This window comes from Mustela lutreola, chromosome 1 (genome assembly GCF_030435805.1).
Source record: "Mustela lutreola isolate mMusLut2 chromosome 1, mMusLut2.pri, whole genome shotgun sequence".
In the NCBI taxonomy this organism is placed as follows: Eukaryota; Metazoa; Chordata; class Mammalia; order Carnivora; family Mustelidae; genus Mustela; species Mustela lutreola.
The window spans coordinates 259,517,046-259,540,094 of NC_081290.1; the positions used below are offsets into that span (position 1 = coordinate 259,517,046).

The 23,049-nt window shown below is 36.2% G+C and overlaps 1 protein-coding gene across 5 annotated transcripts in view; it reads left to right on the top strand.

Moving 5' to 3' along the window:
* Positions 1–23,049, top strand: part of ELP4 (elongator acetyltransferase complex subunit 4) — a 243,152-nt gene that overhangs the window by 172,005 nt on the left and 48,098 nt on the right. The window contains exon 10 of one of the 5 annotated variants that reach the window (XR_009345763.1): positions 1,062–1,188. The exons of 3 other annotated variants lie outside the window; for them this stretch is intronic. Coding sequence is in view for 1 of the 2 variants with exons in the window: in XM_059138840.1 (XP_058994823.1) it covers positions 988–1,032 (45 nt within the window). In the remaining variant the exon portion in view is untranslated. One more of the 5 variants, XM_059138840.1, reaches the window with a different exon arrangement.

Below are 23,049 nucleotides of genomic sequence, written 5' to 3' on the forward strand. Positions count from 1 at the left end.
AATCACTTGAATAAGACCTAATATGTTGAAGGATAATAACATATAATATCCTATTAGTTTCAGGTGTATATTATAGTAATTCATTATTTTTATACATTATAAAATGATCCCTATGATTAGTTAACATTTGTCACCATACGAAGTTATTACAATACGTTGACTATATTTCTTGTACTGTACATTCATCCCCATCCCCATGCCCAATGTGTTTATAAAGTTTTAAATAGCCATTGACTTGAACTGTTGTGTTAAAAAAAAAAAGTCTTCCCTGGATCACATGTCTCCCCATACTGTTTTGGATAGTTAACTCTTTTGTACTCAAGCATTTCCTTCTCCTCTTTTTATGTCCTTGTCTTACTAGTAAAAGAAAATATTTGGGGGTATTTTCAGTTATATAGCCAGCCAATATTGGTAAGTCCATTTTGAGGATTGAAGGTTATTATTTAAACTGTCACAATTGCTTAAGTGGGTTTTCAGTAAGCTTCTTCTATCTCATAATATTTTTATTCCTTAAATCCTTTTAAAAGATTTTCTGGAAATAACCAAGAATTGTTAGAGTTTTGCTACTTAAATATCTACATGATTAAAATAAGATTGTTTATGAGTAAAATTATTGTCCTAATTAACTTCTAATGTCTTTTGACTTACCTTGGGATCCAAATATTCAATGTCTTATTTTTTTTAAGATTTTTTATTTATTCATTTGAGAGAGACCACACAAGCCAACAAGAGCACAAGCAGAGAGGAGGGTCAGGGAAAAGCAGACTCCCCACTGAGCAGGGACCCAGACACTGATGCAGGGCTTAATCTCAGGACCCTGGGATCATGACATGAGCCAAAGGGAGACACTTAACTGACTGAGTCACCCAGGAGCCCCACAATGTCCTATTTTAAATGTGTGTCCAAAAGTATGTCCTCAACATAATTTTTTAAATAGCTATGTTTCTGGGCTTCTGTAACTGCATTTTCCCACTCTTATTCCTACAGCTTGATGGCCAGGTCAGGTTTTTTTGTTTTGGGGTTTTTTTTTAGATTTATTTATTTTTTTCATGGGGGGGTAGGGCAGAGGGCGAAGATGAGAGAATCTTAAGCAGACTCCCTGCTGAGACCAAAGCCCAATACATCATAACCTGAGCTGAAATCAAGATTCGGACCGTTAACCAACTGAGATACCCAGGTGGCCCCCAGGTCAGTTATTTCTTTTCCTCTGCTTTCAGTTTACTAATTTCATAGATTTAAGGGTTTTGTAGATTTTGTAGATTCTGAATATGCACATTTTTCATCTATTATTCTAAATGGAAGCTTGATAATTCATATATATGTATATATAAATATCTTTAATTTTTATATATTATGTCCTTAGATTGTATATCAACTATGAATACAGTAGGGAGCAAGTAATATATTGATGAATTATATTCCTGTCTATCCTAAATCTACTTTATTTAGTAAATAAATTATAATTGCATTTCCCAAGTAAACTTTTTAGTCTCCTTTAATTGTATAATAGGTACCTGAAGTTATAATATACATGTAAGACAGAAGTGCTTTGAGCACTTACATTCTGAGATTTTATTTAAATAATTAGGCTTGAATTAAAAATATACATAGGAGAAGACAGAAATGGCAATTTATTGTTTATATGGAATTTCAGTTTGGGATGATGAGAAAGTTCTGGATATAGGTAGTAGTACAACTATGGGAATATACTTAATGACACTGAAATATACATTTTAAAATGGTTACATGATAAATTTTATGTTATGTATATTTTATTACTATATATATTTAAAATCTCATTCATAGTTTTTTATCTGTAGGTGTTTCTTCCTTGTCATGGACATTTTGTAGCATTTAGCCTTTAACCATAACATATGCTATTTATTCATTTAATGTGTGTTACAGTTTTCTATTATGTTAGGTATACATTCTGGATGTAAAAAATTAATGAAAAGTATTTTTTAAATTGACACCACCGTAATTTTTAGCTATGCGATCTTACATAAAGTAGTCAACCCTTCCAAATTTCAGTTTTCTTATGTATAAAATAAGGATAATAATACCAATTCAAAAGGTTGTTACAAGGAGTAGTTAATACAAAAATTCTTATTGGGTAAAATGAATGTTACTCACGTAAAGCACTTAGCACACAGTGAAATGCATAGAAAGCACTCATGAAATTGTATCTTCTAGCACTTCTAATTAAACACTGTAGGGACACCTGGCTGGCTCAGTGAGAGGAACGTGTGCAGCTCTTGAGCTCAGGGTAGTGAGTTCAAGCCCCACATTGGATGGAGAGATTACTAAAAAAAGATAATAATAATAAACTTCAAAAAAATGCAGATATTTTTGCCTCTGTTGCTTGTAACTCTTATTTTCTTTGGGGTGCATAGATGATTACATCTTCTAGCCAGTGTCTGCAGTCTCTTTGTTTACTTGACTTGACATGCTGAAGATGACACACACAAAGAATCCTCTGACCCTATGCTTGGTCTCTTAGGGCCCCTTCAACTTTCCAGGCATTTTACCAGTGGCTTAGTCAACAAGCCCACTAAAAGGGGAAACAGAGAATAAAGACAGGCATGCGACATGCTGGTATTTCTGTGAAGCAGCCCTCATTGCCCAGCTATCCCCAGAAAGCTTGAAACAGCTCTAACACTTTTCAGATGTAGGTAGCCTCTTTATTCATTTATCTTATAGGGCTTAGTTTTAAATAATTACTGTTGATCAAAAAGGTTAAACCAGTATTTTTCAAAGTATAAATACACTATTTTTAACATAATTTGTAAACTTTAAATCTTAAAAACTTAAATCTTAAAAATAAATCTAAAAACTAAAACCTTAAAAACTTAAAATCTGCTTCATTTTTGAGAAGATTTGAGGTAGACATCTAATTGCTATTATTATCACATTCCTGAAATACAAAGTAACTAGACAAAAAGGAACCGCTGAAGTTTTTCTCTTCAATCTCTTTTCTCTAGGCACCTTGTTCCTTTTCTGTGGGTATCCCGCTGTCCTAGAGCAAGTCTGTGGTTTCTCTGGTAGAAGTCTGTGCCACTACTTCATGGCATTTTTTTAAAGATTTTTATTTATTTATTTGACAGAGAGAGACAGCGAGAGAGGGAACACAAGCAGGGGGAGTGAGAGAGGGAAAAGCAGGCTTTCCACTGAGCATGGAGCCCGATGCGGGGCTCAATCCCAGGACACTGGGATCGTGACCTGAGCTGAAGGCAGATGCTTAACAACTGAGCCACCAGGCACCCTTATGTCATATTTTTTAAGGAAACCAAAGTATCTTCAGATTGAAAAAGAAGTATTGGGACGGTTTTTTGGTTTTTTTTTTTTTTAAGTTAATATGACTTCTCTTGAAAATAATTCTCAAATAATTATTTGAAAGTGAAAGCCAAGAACATGGAGGGAAGTAGAAATAACATGAAAGAGCTAAATATGTCAACTCTCATGTATTTACCCCAAAACTTAAAATTTAAAAATATTGTATGCACTCACATATTCTGCACTGTAACTTCAGCTAGAACACACTTCTGAAATCTGATAGGAACAATATTGTAAAGTTTAATTATATTTTTACGGCCTGTGCCATCTGTGCATTTGTTCTGCTTACAATATTAATAGAGTATTCAAAAAAATAATACATTTAGTTTGCAATGCAATCATCTTATCGTAAATGCATCAAAGCAAATTATCTCTTATCATTTCAGATCCTATTCTTGTGTGGTGGATTTTTGTATTTGAAAACAGAAAAACCTCTCAGCTACTAAAAGCTATGTGTGGTTGATTCAAATAAAAGACACAAAACCTGTGTTTTTGTTACTTTAAACAAATTCTAATTTAGATGAAAGAAAGCACTATAATTATTTAATATATAGTAGCATATGACTTAAAGATTATTTACTGATATCTAACAATTATGATTTTTGAAGTCACCATGTGAATGTACCTATATTTAATTGCTTTATCGTTAGGAACTTTTTATTGAAGAAAACAGATTTAAGAACTATTACTATATTAACTTGAAACATGCAGGTGCAAAATCTTTCTAGTTGATATTTTAATAATTTCTCCAAAAAACATTACAAAGGTTAAAATTTCTCTGGAACTAGAGTCTAATTATTATATACCTTAACAAATGATAATGATGGTTATGTCTTGTTTTTTTAAATTCTTTAAATGAAAAAAAAATCACAACATCTTATTTCTCTAGAGGCAAGAAATGTGTAGTAAATTAATTTTTGTTATGTTTAAACATCACAAATGTTTGACATTCTATGTGTTAAGTTTTCAGAATGATGTGTTTTATACATAACACTACCTAATATTTAACATCACATGTAAGTTCATATATGAGATATATAATTCCATATACATAACCATATGAAGTGAATCTTAGAGTTCACATTGGTAGGAATGCTCTCTAATATCCTTGATATTCAACTAAAGATATCAACTTGTAAAGGACTTTATTTTTCCAGGTATAGTCTATTGAACATTTTTTTAGTGTTGCTTGGGTGCCTCAGTTGGTTAAGCATCTGGCTCAGGTTATGATCGCAAGGTCATGAGATCGAGCCCCGCATTGGGCTCTGGCTCAGCTGGTAGTCTGCTTAAGTTTCTCGCCCCTCTTCTCTCTCCCTCCACCTTTCCCCTGCTTGCACTCCCTCACTCTCCCTCTCTCTATGATAAATAAATAAATCTTTTTAAAAAATAAATGTGTGTGTATATTTTTTTTATTTATTTATTTATTTATTTATTTATTTATTTATTTATTTTTAGTAAGTAAATTCTACCCCCATCTTGGGCTTAAACTCATGACCCTGAGATCAGGAGTCACTTTCTGTACTCACTGAGCCAGCCAGGGGTCCCCTACTGAAAATAATTTTTTATATACAATAGATAGTGAATCATCTTTGTGTGTTGTAAGTGTGGAAAATGTAATAGATTCACATATCAGGACCAGTCTTTATCTATTCTATAACAATGTTATTTTATAATGCCTTCTGTGACTCACTTATGGGTAAGAATTGATCAATTCTACTTTAAGAGTTGATGCTTTCTTTTTTCTTTAAATTACACAAGTGATACTTGACTAATTCTATACTAGTTTCTGCAGTCAAATGCTCTACCCCTAAGCTATACCCCTTATACTAGTTTCTTATTGCTGCTGTACCAAATTAGCACAAATTTAGTGGCCCTTAAAATAGCCCGGTTTTATTCTGTTACAGTTCTGGAGATTGGAAGTCCCAAATCAGTCTTACTGGACTAAAATCAAGGTGACAGTAAGGCCAGTTCCTTCTGAAGGCTCTCAGAGAGGATCTAATTCTTGCCTTTTCCAGTTCTAGAAGCTCCCAGCCGTCCTTAGCTTATGGCCACATTACCCCAGCCTCTGCTTCTGTCATCACATCACCTTTCCTCTGACTTTGACCCCCCACCTCCTCTTATAAGGGTTCTTGTGATTACACTGGTCTTAGGACAGCCTCTCTATCCTAGCGTCCTTAACTTAATCACATCTGAAAAGCCCCTTTTGCCCTGCATCACATCTTCCCAGGTTCCAGGGCTTAAAGGTATAGACATCTTTCAGGGCATACCAGGATGTTACACAGCCTACCACACATCTTTTTATTTTTTTAGTTTTAATTCCCTACAATAGTATTGTTCTCTTCTGCCACAAGGCCTTTGTACTAGCTCTTGAGTCTTCCTGAAATACCTTTTAATTTTTCCCTACCTACATGATTCTTCTTACAGCCCCCAAAGTAATTTATTCCACACAGGGAAACCTTTTACAACCTCTCTGACTAAATAAAATTTCTTCTCTCATATACCCACAAAGTACTATGTACCTCTTCATAGCACTTACGAGTTGATTGTTTTTATGTTTTTATGTTGATTGTTTTTATGTTTATGTTTTATTGTTTTATGTTTATGTTGTTTTTTATGTTTTATGTTTTTATGGTGTGATTCTTGGATCAATTATCTTTTTATACTCTGTAAGGACTGGTGCCATAGGTTTATCACAGTTTGTTGTTGTTGCTGTTGCTGTTGCTGTTGTTATTGTTCGTACCTTTCTATTCCCATTACCTATTCGGTAAATATTTGTGAAAGGAGTGAATAATCTTTGCACATTTTGTGTAAGGTTTATTCCTAAATGTTTTCTGAGGCTTTTTCTCCTAGCACTTGTGAATGAGATCCTTTATCTGTTTCATTACATTTTTGTATTAATGCTAAATGTTGATCTTATATCCAGCCACTTTACCGAGCCATCTCATTAACGCTGATAGTTTCTCAGTTTAGTCTCTCGAATTTTGCACATAAATGATCACATGGTCTACAAATGATCGTTGTTTTCTCTCTCTGATAATTATACATTTTATTTCCATTTGTTGTCTACTTGCATTGTTAAGAACTATGCAGTATAATGTTAAATATATTGGTGAAATTGGCTATCAGCTTTTGTTGGTAATATCAATGTGATTTATTGTTTTGTGTTACCATTAAAAAAATTTGCTTTACGTTTTTGTAGATCTTGTTTTTCAGTTAAAAGATATTTCCTTCTATTTTTCTAGTTCATGAAGAGTTTTTAATTATTCTGCTTCTTACTCTTCTTCAGTCTTTTAACATAATAATAAATTCCCATTTTTATATCAAGATTGGTTCCTCCTTGCCATTCTCTTTTTTCTCTTCTTTTGTAATGCCTGTTAAACATATGTTGAAGTTTCTGGATCTAGTGTCTATGACTTTTCTCTAATATTAACTTTTCTCTAATAATTTATTTTCTTTCCTTTTTGACTTACATTCTGGGAGAAGCCCTGTAGTCTGTCTTCCACCTTACTAATTCCTCAGTTATGTTCATTCTGTTCATCAACTGAACTTTTCTTTTTGACAGTCACATTCTTGTTTTCTCTGTTTTCGAATTGGTTCCGTTCCTAACTTCCTGTCTTACCTGTTTGAAGACATTAATTCTGTTGTAAAATCTTCTTCTGTATGCTTTATAAACTATTTCATAAGATGTAAATTCTTTTTGTTGAGTAGCCATGAGTACTTAAGTTTTAAATGTTGAGTGATTCTTGGTTAGACTCTTTGCATTTAAGGTGGATATGGATCGTGTGTGGGTTTTTGTTTTTGTTTTTACTGTTTCCTATTTTAATCTGTCTCTAGCATACAGAGGAGGGATAGAATGGGCTCCCAGGTTGAGAATGCCAATAATTGTCTTCTGGAAGTAGGCTTTCTTTTGCCTTGAGGGATTCAGTAACTATCTGTCTGAGTTCTTGAATTATATTTTTAAAGAATTTCTATCCATATTACAGATTAGTAAACCTATAACCCCATGTTTTATTCCTGTATTTTCTTTGTTTTTATTAATCTGTTTGTTTTCTGCTCTCTCATTTATTCATCGTAAAAGTTTCTTGACTACTTCCTTTATTGGTTAAGGTTACCATTATCCTCTAGGCAGTTTCTTTCTTTGTCCTTCAAAGATTTATTTATTTATTTATTTGAAATATATATATATATATATATATATAGAGAGAGAGAGAGAGAGAGAGAGAGAGAGAGAGAATGAGAGGGAGAAGGTCAGAGGGGGAAGCAGACTCCCTGCCAAGCAGGGAGCCCAACATGGGACTCAATCCCAGGACTCCAGGATCATGACCTGAGCCAAAGGCAGTAGTTTAACCAACTGAGCTACCCAGGTGCCCCCTTTCTTTGTTCTTAAAATGTAACAAAACCATTAAAGAGTTCTGTCTTATCTCAGATATTTTTTATTTACAAGCCTATGGAATGTAATTCTGATGTTTAAATTTAGATTTTAAAATTTTAGCAGCATGTTATCCACAGCATAATTTAAGAACCAGTTTTCCATTAACTACAAGTATTTTGTCCACACTTCAAATTATCGGTCAAAGATTTCAGGTTTTTATCAGCAATGTCACATTATTTACTTAACTAAGGACTTTTTCATTTAAATATTATATGAGGTATCTAAAGTAATCAAACTCCTAGAAGCAGAGAATAGAATGGTTGTTGCCGGAGCTGAAAGGAGGGAGAGATGGGGAATTGTTGCTCAATGGGCACAAAATTCATGTTAGGCAATATGATATAAGTTCTAGAAATCTGCTCTACAACATAATACCTGTAGTTAACGATACTGTATTGTATACTTTAAAATATAAAAGAGGAGGGGCACCTGGGTGACTCAGTCATTTAAGCATCTAACTCTTGGCTTTAACTCAGGTCATGATCTCATGGGTTGTGGGATCGAGCCCCATGTTGGCTTCACACTCAGAGGGAAGTCTGCTTGAAAATTCACTCCCTCTGCCCCTACACCCTTAAATAAATAAATAAGCCTTTAAAAATAATAATAAAATAATATATAAAAGAGGATAGATCTCATAGGAAATGTATGAAAAAAGACAAAAACTCCACTACAAAGTAATACAAGGAAAGTTTTTTAAGTGATAGATACATTTAATGGTTTGATTGTGGCAATGTTATCATGGGTGTATGGGTACATCCAAAATCATCTAGATGTAAACATGAAATGAGTACAATTTTCTGTATATCAGTTATACTTAAATAAAGCTAAATAAGTAAAATACTTATTTACTATAATCCTGCCAGATCTAGAGGAGAAGTTATCAGTTAGTTCCAGGAAACATGAGAGCCAACAAATTTATAAACTGGTGCTTTTTAAAGCTCTAGTACTAGTGTATCAATCAGTACAGATGGGGCACCTGGGTGGCTCATTGGGTTAAGCGTCTGCCTTCGGCTCAGGTCATGATCTCAGAGTTCTGGGATCGAGCCCCATATCAGGCTCTCTGCTCAGCAGGGAGCCTGCTTCCCCCTCTTTCTTTGTCTACCTGTGATCTCTCTCTCTCTGTCAAATAAATAAATAAATAAATTTTTAAAAAAAAATCAGTACAGATGCCCTAAGAGATGATACTGTTTTTTTCCAGCAGTGAGAAAGAAGGTTTAAGCAATGCAGTTACAGAAGCTAGTTTACTTCTAGCTTCTTCCTAAGAAAACCACCATAAAAATGCTGAAGCTCACTATGCATCAAATACACTCCTTTCATTTAAGGTGCTCTTTTAGATTACCTGTGCCTCGGTCTCCACTTGTTAGTGTAACTAATCGATTAAGTGTACGAGGAAAGGTGTTATTGGCATTCACAGTTTTGTTTGAAATTAAAAGGTAACATTTCCCATTTTATCTTACATATGAAATCAAAGCACAGACTTTCTTTGGCAGTTGATCTTTTCGGTCTTTAAAATATTTGAAACCTAATTCCCAACTCTGTGAAAGGGTGGGGTCCTTAGCTAATTGATTTTATTACATTGTTTTCCGTGTAACAACTCTCTGATCTATACATCTTATCATTGAATATTTTCAGTATTTGAGTCAAGATCATTTGAGTGAGAGGATATAAGCTTAATGAAGGCAGTTGCTGGTGTGGGGCTCACACAAACTCAAATGCCCTGAGCAGGAAAACATCATGTGTACAACAGCTTGGTGCCAGTTGGAAACAAGATGAAGAGAAGCTGTGGTAGAAACCCAAACTTGAGATTCCTTTGCCCAGAATTTTCAGTCCAAGGGTCTCTGTCTCTGAGAAGAGTCTTTGGAGGCCAATTTAGTTCATGCAGGAACAGGGCAACTGCCTCCAGGGAAGTGTAATGCCTACTGAAAAAGCCAAGTCAGTGTTAAGTACCTGATATGTGCAAAGGACGGATACTAAAAGCCACTAAATATGATCCCTGTCTCCAAGAAGGAGTTTATCATGGTAGTTAATAAACTGCACTCCAGTGTTTGCAGACGCGGTGGGTAGTTCCATCCCTACCACTTAGGAATTGTCCAACTCTAAGCAAGTATTGCAGTCTGATTCTAAGCCTCCTTTTCTTCATCTTGAGTAAAATGAGATAATAATAAAAATACCTACCTAATGTTAAGGATTAAATGGTAAAATACATGTGAATTGCCCAGAACATTTACTGGTGCATCTTAAACACTCAGTTTATATTGGCCACAAAAAATGTGTCCTTGTTACTGCAGTCTTGTTGGACTCAAGATAATCATAAATTATTAGGTATCACTGTATATTGCAAATACTGTAGGCAGTAAGCCTTCTCCGATCACACTATATAAATAATGTACATGTGCGCATTCCCTTCACAAGCCGTCTGTTGCCTTCCTTGTAGTAGTCACAATCTTCTATCTTTTTTATTAGCTTCTTACCTTCCTACGTGATAAGCCCTTTTAATGCAAGGGTTGTGTTTCTCCTTGCACCCCCAGCACCCTAATACAGAGTAGACACTCAACAAATATTTACTGAATGTACAAATTAGAAAGAAGGGAATTATTGTTGGCCAGCATTATTAGCAAAGCAGCATCGTGAAAAAGATGAGATTTGAAAGGGATCTGGAGAAAGGAGCGGGATTTGGTTGGACAGCAATAGGCAGCGGGGGCTGGGATGGAAGAAGAGTGATAGGTTAATGGGCATGAAATAACTAAAACCCACTATGTACACACCGTGAGTAAGAACAGAGTCATTTAATTTTAGAGGAAAAGAGACCATTGAAATAAATTTTTCACACCTCTTCTTTTTACAAATGAGAAAAATAAGTCCCAGATAGTGACAGAATCAGGATTAGAATCCGTGCTTGTGATATACCATGTAACTGAGAGAGCTTACAGTAAAATAGGGGAGACTAGAACATGTGACCTTCGGCTGTCCATGCCACGAAGGAAGAATTAGAGAGGCAATGACACGCCAGGAGTCTACTTCAGCAAACTTGTGGTATCCAAGCCCAGAGCAATAACAAAAACAGGAGACAGAGCAAGAGGAGTCCTATATTATGTTTTATTATGCTCTTTTAGATTGGATGTGAATATTTATAGTTAGAGGAAACACAGAGGCAGGTGGAGAACTGGTGAAAATAGATACAACACTTTGGTATACTGTAACTCGAAGTCTATGATATCGCACTGGACCATAATCGGTGTAAAAAGCAAAATGTGCTTTATTTTTAGATGCTCTTTATGAAAAAGCAGACAGGTTCCATAGAACCTAGGGATGATCGAAAACTTATCTGGGATACTTTTGAAAGTGAAGGCTCTGTGTATACTATGTGGCATTATGTACCCTTATAACAAATCATACCCAGAAGAGCCATAGACAAATCAACCTTTCAGAAGTGGGCTGACGATTTCTGACAGCAGTATAAAGCCATCTTTCAGAGCCAGTAATTCAGTCAGGCCCATCTGAATCATTTCGTCTATAAATTGTCTTTAGTGGGATACAAGAAAAAGCACCAGTGAACTAATAATTATCCCTTCTTTGTCATCAGAGTGGCCTAGGTCAGGAAAACGCCACCTTAAAATTAATCTCATAATTTTTTATCTACCTGAGATTATTGTTATTTTCTTAAAAGATAGCACATTTGTATGTGATTTATTTTTTTATAGCATGGATCTAGGAAATTGGTATAATAGTAAAGAGAAATCTATACCTCAGAATTATTTTAGACTCTGTAACTTATTAAATCAAATATTTTGACCAAATTAACTGTTATTCATTTGTATTAAACCAGCAGATACAGCTTTAGTCTTTTTATTATTTGTCTTACCCTTCATTTGAATAAAAAATTATATTACATAATGAATTAAATCATAAACCTGCATATTAAAAATTGGTCCTTCCTACAACTTTGTATTAATGATGCAGCTGATGAAAATAAGGATCAATAACCTAAAGATGCATGGTGCTAGGGACAAAGGTGGCATTTTACATTTTTATTAACACTTGTAATTTTCTCCTGCTTGATTTCTTTTAGGCCAAGCCCAATTTCTTCTAAACCATGGGTCAGTGAGCTCATGCTGATTCTCATATGAATGATGGGCTTGATTTTGCAAAGATATCACCAACTACCAAGACCCAAGTCTAGCTACCATCATTATAAACAACCTAGAATAGAACAGTATGAATTTGAATGCATTCTTTTCTTTCATTTCACTAACTAGGGCAATCCTGGACACCGTCAGAATTGTGTATATTTGTGAAGCATTGCAGTTTTAAATTTTTAAATGTTATTAATGTGATAGTAACAAAATAGCATAAAACAAGCAAAATAGTATCATGTTATACATGTTTGTTTGTTATTTGTCCTTGTTAAACATCACAGAAAGAAAAAGAATATGCTTTAAATGATCTTAATAAGGTCAAGTTTTATATTAAATCCTCTCTTACAACCAAATGTAACTTTAGGAACAACAGGGTTTCACCAGAATATGAGGCATATCTGCTTTAGTAGCTTTTCTACATCCTCCCAAATGAAAACAATATTATATTAATAAATCATAAGAGGCTTCTATGAGCTTGATAAATAAGTATGTTTAAAATACAAGTTAGAAAGGGATTTGTTTAAACACTTTAAGTCCTTATCATACTATTCTTGTGATGTCAAATACAATTTTCATTTTTAAAAGATTTGGGTTAGAAATTTAATCTTTGAAAATATTAATAACAGCTTACAGCAGGTAAGCCATAAAATAACACTGGATGCTGTCTATTTAGTTTCTGGTTGAAAAAGCACAGCAGTACTTTAGTTCATTACCTTTGAAAAAAACAGTAACAAGATAATACAGCTGCCTCTGATTAAGATGTAAATTCTTTCTAATTAGAATGTAAATTCTTACATTTAAATGAAGACATCAATTGTCAGGATGCCATATGATATCTTATTCCACCTTGCCTGAATGAAGCCCTCACTGCTCATCTACGGCACTAAGATAGTTTTGCAATCCCTTTGTTCTCTGATTCTTGTAATATTCTCTCTTCATGTTCCCTTTTCACATTGCTTTTGTTTGTTTTCCCCCTTGCATCTGATATTGTTGTGCCTTGGGATTTTGCAGAAATTTGGAATGAAAATTGAGTTCAGTCAGTGCCAGTATTTGCTTGTGCCTCAATTACTTCTGCTGAATTTTCCTCAATGCAAATCAGGCAGGTTGCATAAAGTGGTGCATGTATTTGAAATAATTAATTTTCCGTAAAATGATGGATCAAGTCCAATCAACCTTCATGAAATCTAAATAATAGAATAGAGAATTAGAAATTAATTAACATTTTGTGTTGTTAATACTTCATAGTATAAACTAGCAATAGTAAGTTTTACTGTTGATTCTAACTTTTTCTTTATTAAGTGTTGATGAAAACCTTCTGCCTCCATCATTTCTTTCCAGAATGCTAACAAGGAATCCTGCATCAATAACATTGAAGCAGAGGTTGCAAAGATTATATAAACAATTAAAACTGTTCTCTACCAAGCAAGAGTGAAGTGTTATCGTGAATAATGTACACCAGCTTACAGAAATCTGCTCTTATGTTGGATAAGGCCATGAGCCTCTGGGCATGGTATCATACCTTTCTTTTACATCATGTTTCTTCAGCCAAAAGTGGTATAGCCTTAGTGGCAAACCAGTTCTACCAACCTTATGGTGCTAGGGAAGGAGAAACCTAGAAATTGAAAGAATGCTTTAGTGATACAAGGGAGTCTCCCTAGTTTTATTTTGTTTGTTTGTTTTTAACTTTTTATTATAAAAAGCTTCAAACATATACAACATAGAGACAAATATAATGAATCTTATGTACCCATAATCCAATATCAATCATCAAGGACTTGACAGGGAAATAAACCTGAAGTAATAATGAATAACATGCAAATGATAAGAGAATAATGCACAATAGAGGCTAAAGTACAGTTAGAGAACATTAGTGCTATAAATGCTTAGAACACATTAGTCTCTGTTGAAAGGGCAGAAAAGAAGAACATTCCAGGTAGAGTAGAGATGCCATAAAAAGAGACTTAGGATGTGCAAAGTGGGATGCATGGGTGGCTTGGTTGCTTAAGTGTCTGCCTTTGGCTCAGGTCATGATTTGAGGGTCCTAGGATCGAGCCCCATGTTGGATTTCCTGCTCAGTGGCTAGTCTGCCTCTCCTTGTCTCTCTATTCCTCCCCACCCTCACTCGTGCTTCCTCTCTCTCTCCCTCATAAATAAAATCTTAACAAAATATAAGGAAAAGAAACTACATTTTAAAAAAGGAATGAGCAGAGTCTGTGATAGCATAGAAAAGACTGGCATGATTTGAGCAGAAGTTTCATGTTTGTAAAAGTAGTTAAGTTTGGTAACATAGGGGATTTGAGAGCCAGGCAATACATTTAGTACAAATTAGCCAAAGATGTAATTTAGGTTTGGGAGTGATATTATCAAAAACACCTTCTCTTTTCCCAAGGAAAAATCTCTCCTATTACAATTAAAATCCTTTTTTTTTTTATTTTTCTCTTATCATGTGCACAAGTAGAAAGACATATCTAGTTACTAAAGAATGTATTACAAAGGAAAAAAGTGTTCATCTCTAATCCAGCTAATTAAAATAAATGTTATTAATGAATCTGTAAGGATAAATTTTACTATATTGCATTTTACTTGACTTCTGTACCTATACAATCAAGAGAAATATCACTGTTACTATTCATGTCGTTCCTTGAAATTTGTTTAAGACCACAATTTATAGGGCACCCGGCTGGCTCAGTCAGTAGAGCATGCAACTCACCATCTCATGGTCATGAGTAGAGCTTACTTTAAAAAAAAAAAAAAAAAAAAAGACATATTTGTTTTTGCATAGTTCCAAATTTGTGGTATTATTTGCATACAGTATTAGTTTCCCATTGCTAGTATAACAAATGGCCACAAATTTAGCAGCTCAAACAACACAGATTCACTGTCTTACAGTCATGGAGCCCAGAAACCCAGAATGAGTCTTACAGGGCTAAAAACAAGGAGTCAGCAGAGCTGAGTCCCTTCTGGAGACTCTAGGGGAGAATCCATTTCCTTGCCTTTTAGGTCCTAGAGGCTGCCTACATTCCTTGGCTCTGACCCCATTTCTCCATCTTCAAAGCTAGCTGGGTCAGGCAGAATCCTTTTTACACTGCAACTCTGGCTCTCTCTATACCACTTTCAAGGACCCTTGTGATTACATTGTGCCCACTGGAATAAAGCTGGAGAATTTCCCCATTTTCGGGTCAGCTGATGAGCAACCTTAATTCCATCTGTAACCTTCATTCCCCTTTGCTGTGTAAAGTAACATATGACAGGTTCCAGGGATGAGGACGTGGACATCTTTGAGGACATCTTTGCCTTTCATACATTTCTTTCATATTGGCTCACAGTAACCACTTTGATGGACCATATAACCAGAACTACTTCGTTCGCTCAGAAAGGAATCCTTTCTGATTTAAGATAAACTAATATTTATCATTCTAGCTGATTTTGAGGAAAAGAAAAAAGATAAATTAGACTCAGTACTACAAATCTCAACAAGCGCACAACCAAAGATTGGCATTTTTACAAAATCACATGCTAAAATCAGTCATTGTAGACATGACCAAAAATTGTGTTTCAAAGAAAGGAGTAAAAAACTTGCTTTTTTTTTTTCTTTTGAATACCTGCTATGTGGCAGACAATATTTTACAGATATTACTGCCTTTTAATCTTCAAACACTCTTAAGATTAAGTATATTTCCCTCTTTTAATGATAAGCAAGCTGAAGCCGGATCACTGTAGGTATTCCAAAAGACACAGTTAATGGGAGATCCCAAAGTTTTCATCCTACATGCCCATGCTAAATTCTGTGAAATCTGAATTGTGCCTATCAATCAAGAAATGTTTTGTTCAGACTAAGGCATTCAACAAGCAAGTATGAAATGTAATCCCTGCCTTTAAGGAATTTAAATCCAGTTGTAGAAATAAGGCAAAATCCACAGAGAAGTCGTGTAACATCGTGTTTTAAGCGAAGATTAAGAAAGCCTTGATTTAGAATCCTTGTTCTTCTACTACGTAATCTTTTACTATATGTGAGCCTCGCTATCCTTCCCTGCCTCATAACGTTGTTACAGAGATTAAGTATACATGAAATCACTTAGTGCCGGTTCTGGCATATAGCAGATACTCAGTAAATAGTAGCTGTGATTATTGTCATAAAATTCTAACAGTACAAGGCCTGAGTTAATGATAACCCAGTCAAGGGATATAGGAGTTCAGTGGAAGAAAGCCTAATTACAAGATGAGTGGTTTCACGTTAAACTTGCAGGTATATACAAGGATTCCTTGTACTTACATATGTCATGAGGAGCCGTGCAACTTAGTGGGTAAGTGCTCTAGCTCTGGAAAGAAAAAATGCCCAGTTTCAAATTCCATCTCTTCACTAATTGCCTGTTCCTCAGATTCCTCATTTGTATAATAGGGATCGATATACTACCTACATCATGGAGCTAAATGAAAGGATTAAATGAATATGCAAAATGCTTAGATGAGTATCTGGCACATGTAAGTGCCACATATGTGTTATCAGTTCAAGGACACACATGATAGAGCCTATCCTCAGTCATCCATTGTGGGTGACCCAACAGTAAAGAATATGTGGTCTCAGTTTCTCATAGCCGTAAGTGATGTGTGCAGCTGGATAGCTGCATACCATCGTAGGATGGACATTGTATGAGGATACAACATGCCTACAATGTTCTGAGCTGTATGCCTTAGCTTATACAAAACAGCAAACACTCTTAATTTCTCCCAACCTCCCTGGCTAGGCAAAGAGACAAAACTGATGGTGGATGAAGTAGAGACTAATTCAGTTCTAAAATGAGGTGAACTGACTTCTAAGTACAATAGGAAATCAGAGAGAGGAGAAGTCATTGTGGATTGTACCACCTTACTCCAGAAAGTAGTATTTAAACTAGACCTGGGATAATGGCTGGGATTTTGTTGACTGGTGAGAAGGTGGTAGACAATTCTGGACATAAAAAACTGCCCCCAGCCTGACGTGTCATGCCTCCTTTGTTCCGGCCTTTCTCCCCAACTCGTCAAGTAAGCAGTAGGGAAGAAGGGAAAGAGGGAATGAGGAGGCCAAATGCCATAAGCCCATGGGATCATTAGTAAATGTGTTTTATACTGAAGGAATTTAAGAACAAGGAATTCATGGGTAGAATTTAGGTGTTCCAAAAACATGGAAGGGAATCTACATCTTTATTTTCTTAACCTCCCACTAAAATTTAGTATTTTCTTAATTATGAATATAGGCAATAAACTACAATTAGCATTAGCACAGGTTTCTTCCATAGAAGATTATAACTATACATGTATCTCAAAATAATATTTATATTCATCTCCTTTGGGTGTGTGTGTGTGTGTGTGTGTGTGTGTGTGTGTATTGGGCCTACTGCTATTCTTACTATTTAATAGTTAATTGAAAAAGTACAGGTATTGGGCGTCTGGGTGGCTCAGTGGGTTAAGCCGCTGCCTTCAGCTCAGGTCATGATCTCAGGGTCCTGGGATCGAGTCCCACATCGGGTTCTCTGCTCAGCAGGGAGCCTGCTTCCCTCTCTCTCTCTCTCTGCCTGCCTCTCTGCCTTCTTGTGATCTCTGCCTGTCAAATAAATAAAAATCTTAAAAAAAAAAAAAAAAGTACAGGTATTACTATATCAGAAATGAGCTTATTATTTGATACCATTTCAGTGCATTCTGTTTCTTTATAATCCAGTGTATTCCATTTTATACATTTAAAAACATTATTCTGAAGAGGAGTTCATAGACTCCATCACATTGCCAAATGAGTCCACGGCACTAGGATAGTGCTTCTGGGAATGTATTGGTTTTTTAGGTAAGCCATCCATAGTTGACTCATATTGAGCTCAGGGTCAACTAAAATCCTTTTTCTGAACATGTTTGTTTATGCTGTATTTATTCCATAACATAGGAAACTAGCATTACTATCCAGCCGGTGGCCATAACTGACAAATATGCAATTCTTAGAACAGCATTGTTTGTTTGTTTTTAAATGTTTACCTACCTAAATGTAGAACTTCATTAAACACCTGAAATGATATCTTACAAGGTATTTTCTTTCTTTTTAGAAACTATTTATTTTGACAAAGAGAGAGAGCACAAGTAGGCAAAGCAGCAGGGAGAGGGAGAAGCTGGCTCTCCACTGAACAGGAGACCCAGTGCTGGGCTTTGATCCCAGGACCCTGGGGTCATGACCTGAGCCAAAGGCAGTCACGTAACCAACTGAGCCACCCAGGCGCCCCACAAGATATTTTCTGTTTGCAGATAGAACTGCTAAACAAAATTTACATATTTCTTGGGGCACCTGGGTGGCTCAGTGGGTTAAGCCTCTGCCTTCAGCTCAGGTCATGATCTCAGGGTCCTGGGATCGAGCCCCACATTGGGCTCTGCTCAGTGGGGAGCCTGCTTCCCCCTCTCTCTCTGCCTGCCTCTCTGCCTACTTGTGATCTGTCAAGTGAATAAGTAAAATCTTTTTTAAAAAATTACATATTTCTTTTATTCCTGGTTTTATTAAGATATAATTGACACATAACATTGTATTAAGATGTACTACAGGATTTGATATATGTATGTACTTGAAAATGATTACCACAGTAATTTTCATTAACATCTATTGTCTCAGTTACGACATTATTTTTTCGTGTGCTGAGAACATTTAAGATTTAATCTCTTAGCAACTTTCAAAGATACAATACGGTATTATTAACCATAGCAACCATGCCGTACATCACATCCCCAGTATTTATTTCTTTTATAACTGGAAGTTTGTACCTTTTGACTACCTTCGTCCATTCCCTTCCCATCACCACCACCCCACCCCCGGCAATCTTTTCTGTTCCTATGAGTTCAATTTTTTGGATTCCATGTATAAATGAAATCAAAAAGTATTTGCCTTTCTCTGTATGACTTATTTCATTAGCATAATGCCTATAAGGTCCATCCAGCTTGTCACAAATGGCAAGATTTCCTCTTTTTTATGGCTGAGTACTACTACATTGTGTGTGTGTGTGTGTGTGTGTGTGTGTGTGTGTTTATCTATATACCTCATTTTCTTTATCTGTTCATCTGTCAATGAACTGTTAGGTTGCTTCCATGTCTTGGCTATTGTAAATACTGTTGCAGGCTTAAATGAGGGGGCGCTGATATCTCTTGTAGATAGTGACTTCATTTCCTATGGATATATACCCAGAAATAAAATTCCTGGATCATATGGTAGGTTTTTTTTTTTTTAACACAAGACAAACCATCCCTTTCTCTGTGTATGGGTGCCTTTATCAGATATATGATTTGCAAACGTTTTCTCCCTTTCCATAGGTTGTCTTTTCATTATATTCATAGTTTCTTTTGCTGTGCAGAAGCTTGTTAGTTTGATGTAGTTCCCACTTACTCATTTTTGCTTTTGTTGCTCTTGCTTTTAATGTCAAATCCAAAAAAATCATTGCTGAGACTCATATTAAGGAGCTCACCCCTGTTTCCTTTTAGGAGTTTTATGGTTTCAAGTCTTTAATCCATTTTGAGTTGATTTATGTGTATGGTATAAGATAAGGGTCCGGTTTCATTATTTTCCATGTGGCTCTCTGGTTTTTCCAGCACCATTTATGGAAGAGACTATCCTTTCAAGAGAAGTTATTACAGTTAACAAAATTTTGCCACTAGAAAAACTAAAACTCTACCCTTAATGTGTGAACAAACAGAGTATGCTCTCCGTCTTGAATGCTGTTTGCCTCACTAAAATCTTACACCTCTTTTTTCTCTCAAGGCAATTACTTTTAATTTTTTTCCTTTTCTTTGACCTCAGCAATATGTTCCCTATTTACATTATTCATGGAATCATGAAGGGTCACTATTGTCTGCCCAGTCCCAAAATAGTTTGGCATTTTTTCAAATTGGTTTGCTTGAATTGTACTGAAGTCGTAACCCGCTGACGCAGGCATACACTCCAGCACTCTTGAGCTCCAGTCAGGCCAAAAAAAAAAAAAAGATAAAAGGAATGAAAGTGTCTTTCAGTTGCTAAGCACAGGAATAGCTGGTAAGACATAATAAAACTTTGAAATTCTGTAAGTCCTGTGGTAAAATTTGTACGCGTTGAAACATTTAATACCTTCAGAGGCTAGTACTGACTGATCAACGGAGACCAATCAACAGAACGACTAAACTTTTAAAATGCCCTTCTCATGTGTCCATCAGTGACTGGTGCTTGACATGCTGGGTAGAACCCTTGCACTTAAGAAACATTAGGCACCATAACTAGGAAGAAAAGTTGGAGAGGACATCAGGGCATGAGCAGATTCGCACTGCAAGATAAAGCAAAAGGAAGGTAAGTGCCAAGGACCAGATGGAATGAAATCATGTTCCCCTGGCTCTCATGCCCAACCTGAGAAGCCAGGCCAGGGGAGTTTATGATCACGGTACAGGAATGGGGGCTATTGCTAATGCTGAAGTGGCCCCATCAGTCAAAATTGCTATTCAATATGCTTGTGACTCCCTATTTTGTATTTAGTTTTGAGTTCTTATATGAAACTTGGCAGCTTGGGGAGCTGACTCATATTTTGTTCTGCTTAGGACTTTCACTTCCAAGTACATATCTAGGCTTTGCCCAGTGTTGTTGTTTGCGTGGTTGAATGCTATCCCTGGAAAGATGTACCTTTGAGCTCGTATGAAGTCAATGACTTCCCTTCAGCATTCATGAGGAAGTTCTGAAGTTTCTGTTTCAAGACTCTGACATGTCAGCATGTGCAAATCTAGGCTGATGCCAAGATGCCTTATGCCAATAGGTTCCTTTTGATCTTGGTGTGCAAGACTTTCCTTGTGGCTATTAACCTGTTGCCATGAAAAGAAACAGAAAATTATAAGATTATGACCTGTACTATAGGTTATAGGCACGCATGTAATTAATACTGTACCACAACACTGCTTTTGGTTTGCTAGAATTTCTAACTGTTTTGGCACTTTTTTGAAAAAAAAAAATCTGTTTTCTAAAACTGCATTCAACTCCTGATTTTCCATTCAACCCATGATGATGCTTCCCGACTGCTCAGCTGGAATCTGGATGGGCCTTCTTTCATTCAGCGTACTTTTGAACCAGTGGCAAGTCTTGTTGTGGGGAATATTTGGGGTAGCAAATTCTAATTTGGCAGCACCCTGGGGACATTAATCAATCAGAAAATATAAGTGAGCAAATCATTTCTCAGATGAAATGGTTCGATTGAGAATAATATTGAAATGAAAACACCAGAATGTTGACATAACTACAATTCATTGGATCCATGGCACTACTGATTTTATTTTTCTTGCTTTTATCAGGCTTACTCTTTCAGTCTTGATGATTTAAATAATTGGCAATCACTTATCAGCTGTTCTGAGGCTGAGTTCACCTTTACTACTTGCTCCCTGACTAATCACTATGATCTTCTCCCTTGCCTTCCTCACTTCTGTTATAGCCCCGCCTCAGCCTGATACACTCTCTTATTGTCAACAGCTTTCGTAATAGATTGTTGCTCCTTAGTGTATTATTGATTCAAATTTGGGGTGGAATTATAATTTAACTGTAGTTTATTTCATTAGCATAATATAAACACACACTGTGTTTCAAATATTTAAGTATCTGAAATGTTGCTTAGATAAAGAGCACACTTATCCAGATCGGCCATTGAAAGGAAGAGAAGACTTCCCACAAAAAACTTTTAAAATATTTGTTTTTGTTGTTTGTTTCCACTGTCTATTCTTTTGTCCAGAAAGCTAATCATTAAGATTTGAAAATTCAGAAAGGGAGCAGTACTTGATTTCTAGTATACAGGAAAGCATGGTAATCTTAAAAATATTGAGTTAGTATGAATATTTTAAAATTAGAGCCATTCACTTTAAAATTCATATATGAGTTACACCTGGGTGACTCAGTTAGTTAGTGACTACCTTTGGCTCAGGTCATGATTCCGGGGTCCTAGAATCCAACTCTGCATCGGGCTCTTTACTCAGCAGGGAGCCTGCTGCTCCTTCTGTTTGTTCATTCTCTCTTGCTCCCCCCCCCAACAAATAAACAAATAAAATCTTTAAAAAAATAAAATAAAATTGATATATGATGTTTAAGATTATCATTGTTTATATTCCCATAGTTTAATTACATTATCTATGACTGCTCAAAGATAATGCCTAGTAAAAGTGCCTGTTTTAAAGCTTTCTTTGGGGGCGCCTGGGTGGCTCATTGAATTAAGTGTCTGACTCTGGATTTTAACTCAGGTCATGATCTGAGGGTCATAAGATCAAGCACCACATTGGGCTCCACACTCAGTATGGAATCTGTTTGACATTATCTCTCTGCCCCTCCCCCTGCTTCCTCTCTCTCACTCACTTTCTCTCTCTCTCTCAAATAAGTAAATAAGTATCATCTTTTAAATAAATAAATAAAAGCTTTCTGTGGAAGAAAGTAAGTCTTGTAGGCAGGCCTACAAGGTAGCATAATTTGTAGAGCCCATTAAAAATGAAGGTATAGGTCCCCTTGTTCAAAAAACTAGAAAAAGTGCCATTAAAAGTACTGAAATATGAAGTTTTTCCATTCTTCCATGATACTGTCTCAACCTGCAGCGATGTTTTTATTTGTTAATTTCGGTCATACTCCTTCGGGCACTTGGGTACTCTCAGAGCACAGACTCTCACATGCCCCGGGGCTTCTCCCTGTGACATGAAGGAGGAAAGAGGGGGCACACGCAGCCCATCAGATGTCATGTTTCCCCTCCTGCTAGCCACCAGACCAATATGCCTAGCCTTGGCCAGAAGTAGGGAAGTGAAGCCAGGCATCTCCCTTTCCTACAGCCTCACTGCCCAACCCATACTGGTTGAGTATCGTACCCTCCACACTGGAACATGGCAGGCAAGTGGATCATAACTGGACAAAAAGCTTGCCCCTGTCCAGTGCCCACCAAATGCTCTGTGATACTGCCAGCCCTAGGCAAGACAGCTGCCCCCATGCTCTACTTCAAGATGCTGTCGGGTGCATGCCCACCGTGACCCTTCCCACAACCATACCCAGGTCCTGAATAGGGCAGAGAACAACATGCACTAAGAAGGGAGGGCAGGGAGGACGAGGCTGGTAGAGGCTTAAGCACCAGGAGATGGCAGAGCAGCAGTGGAAAACCCATCCTGGGAGGCCAGGAG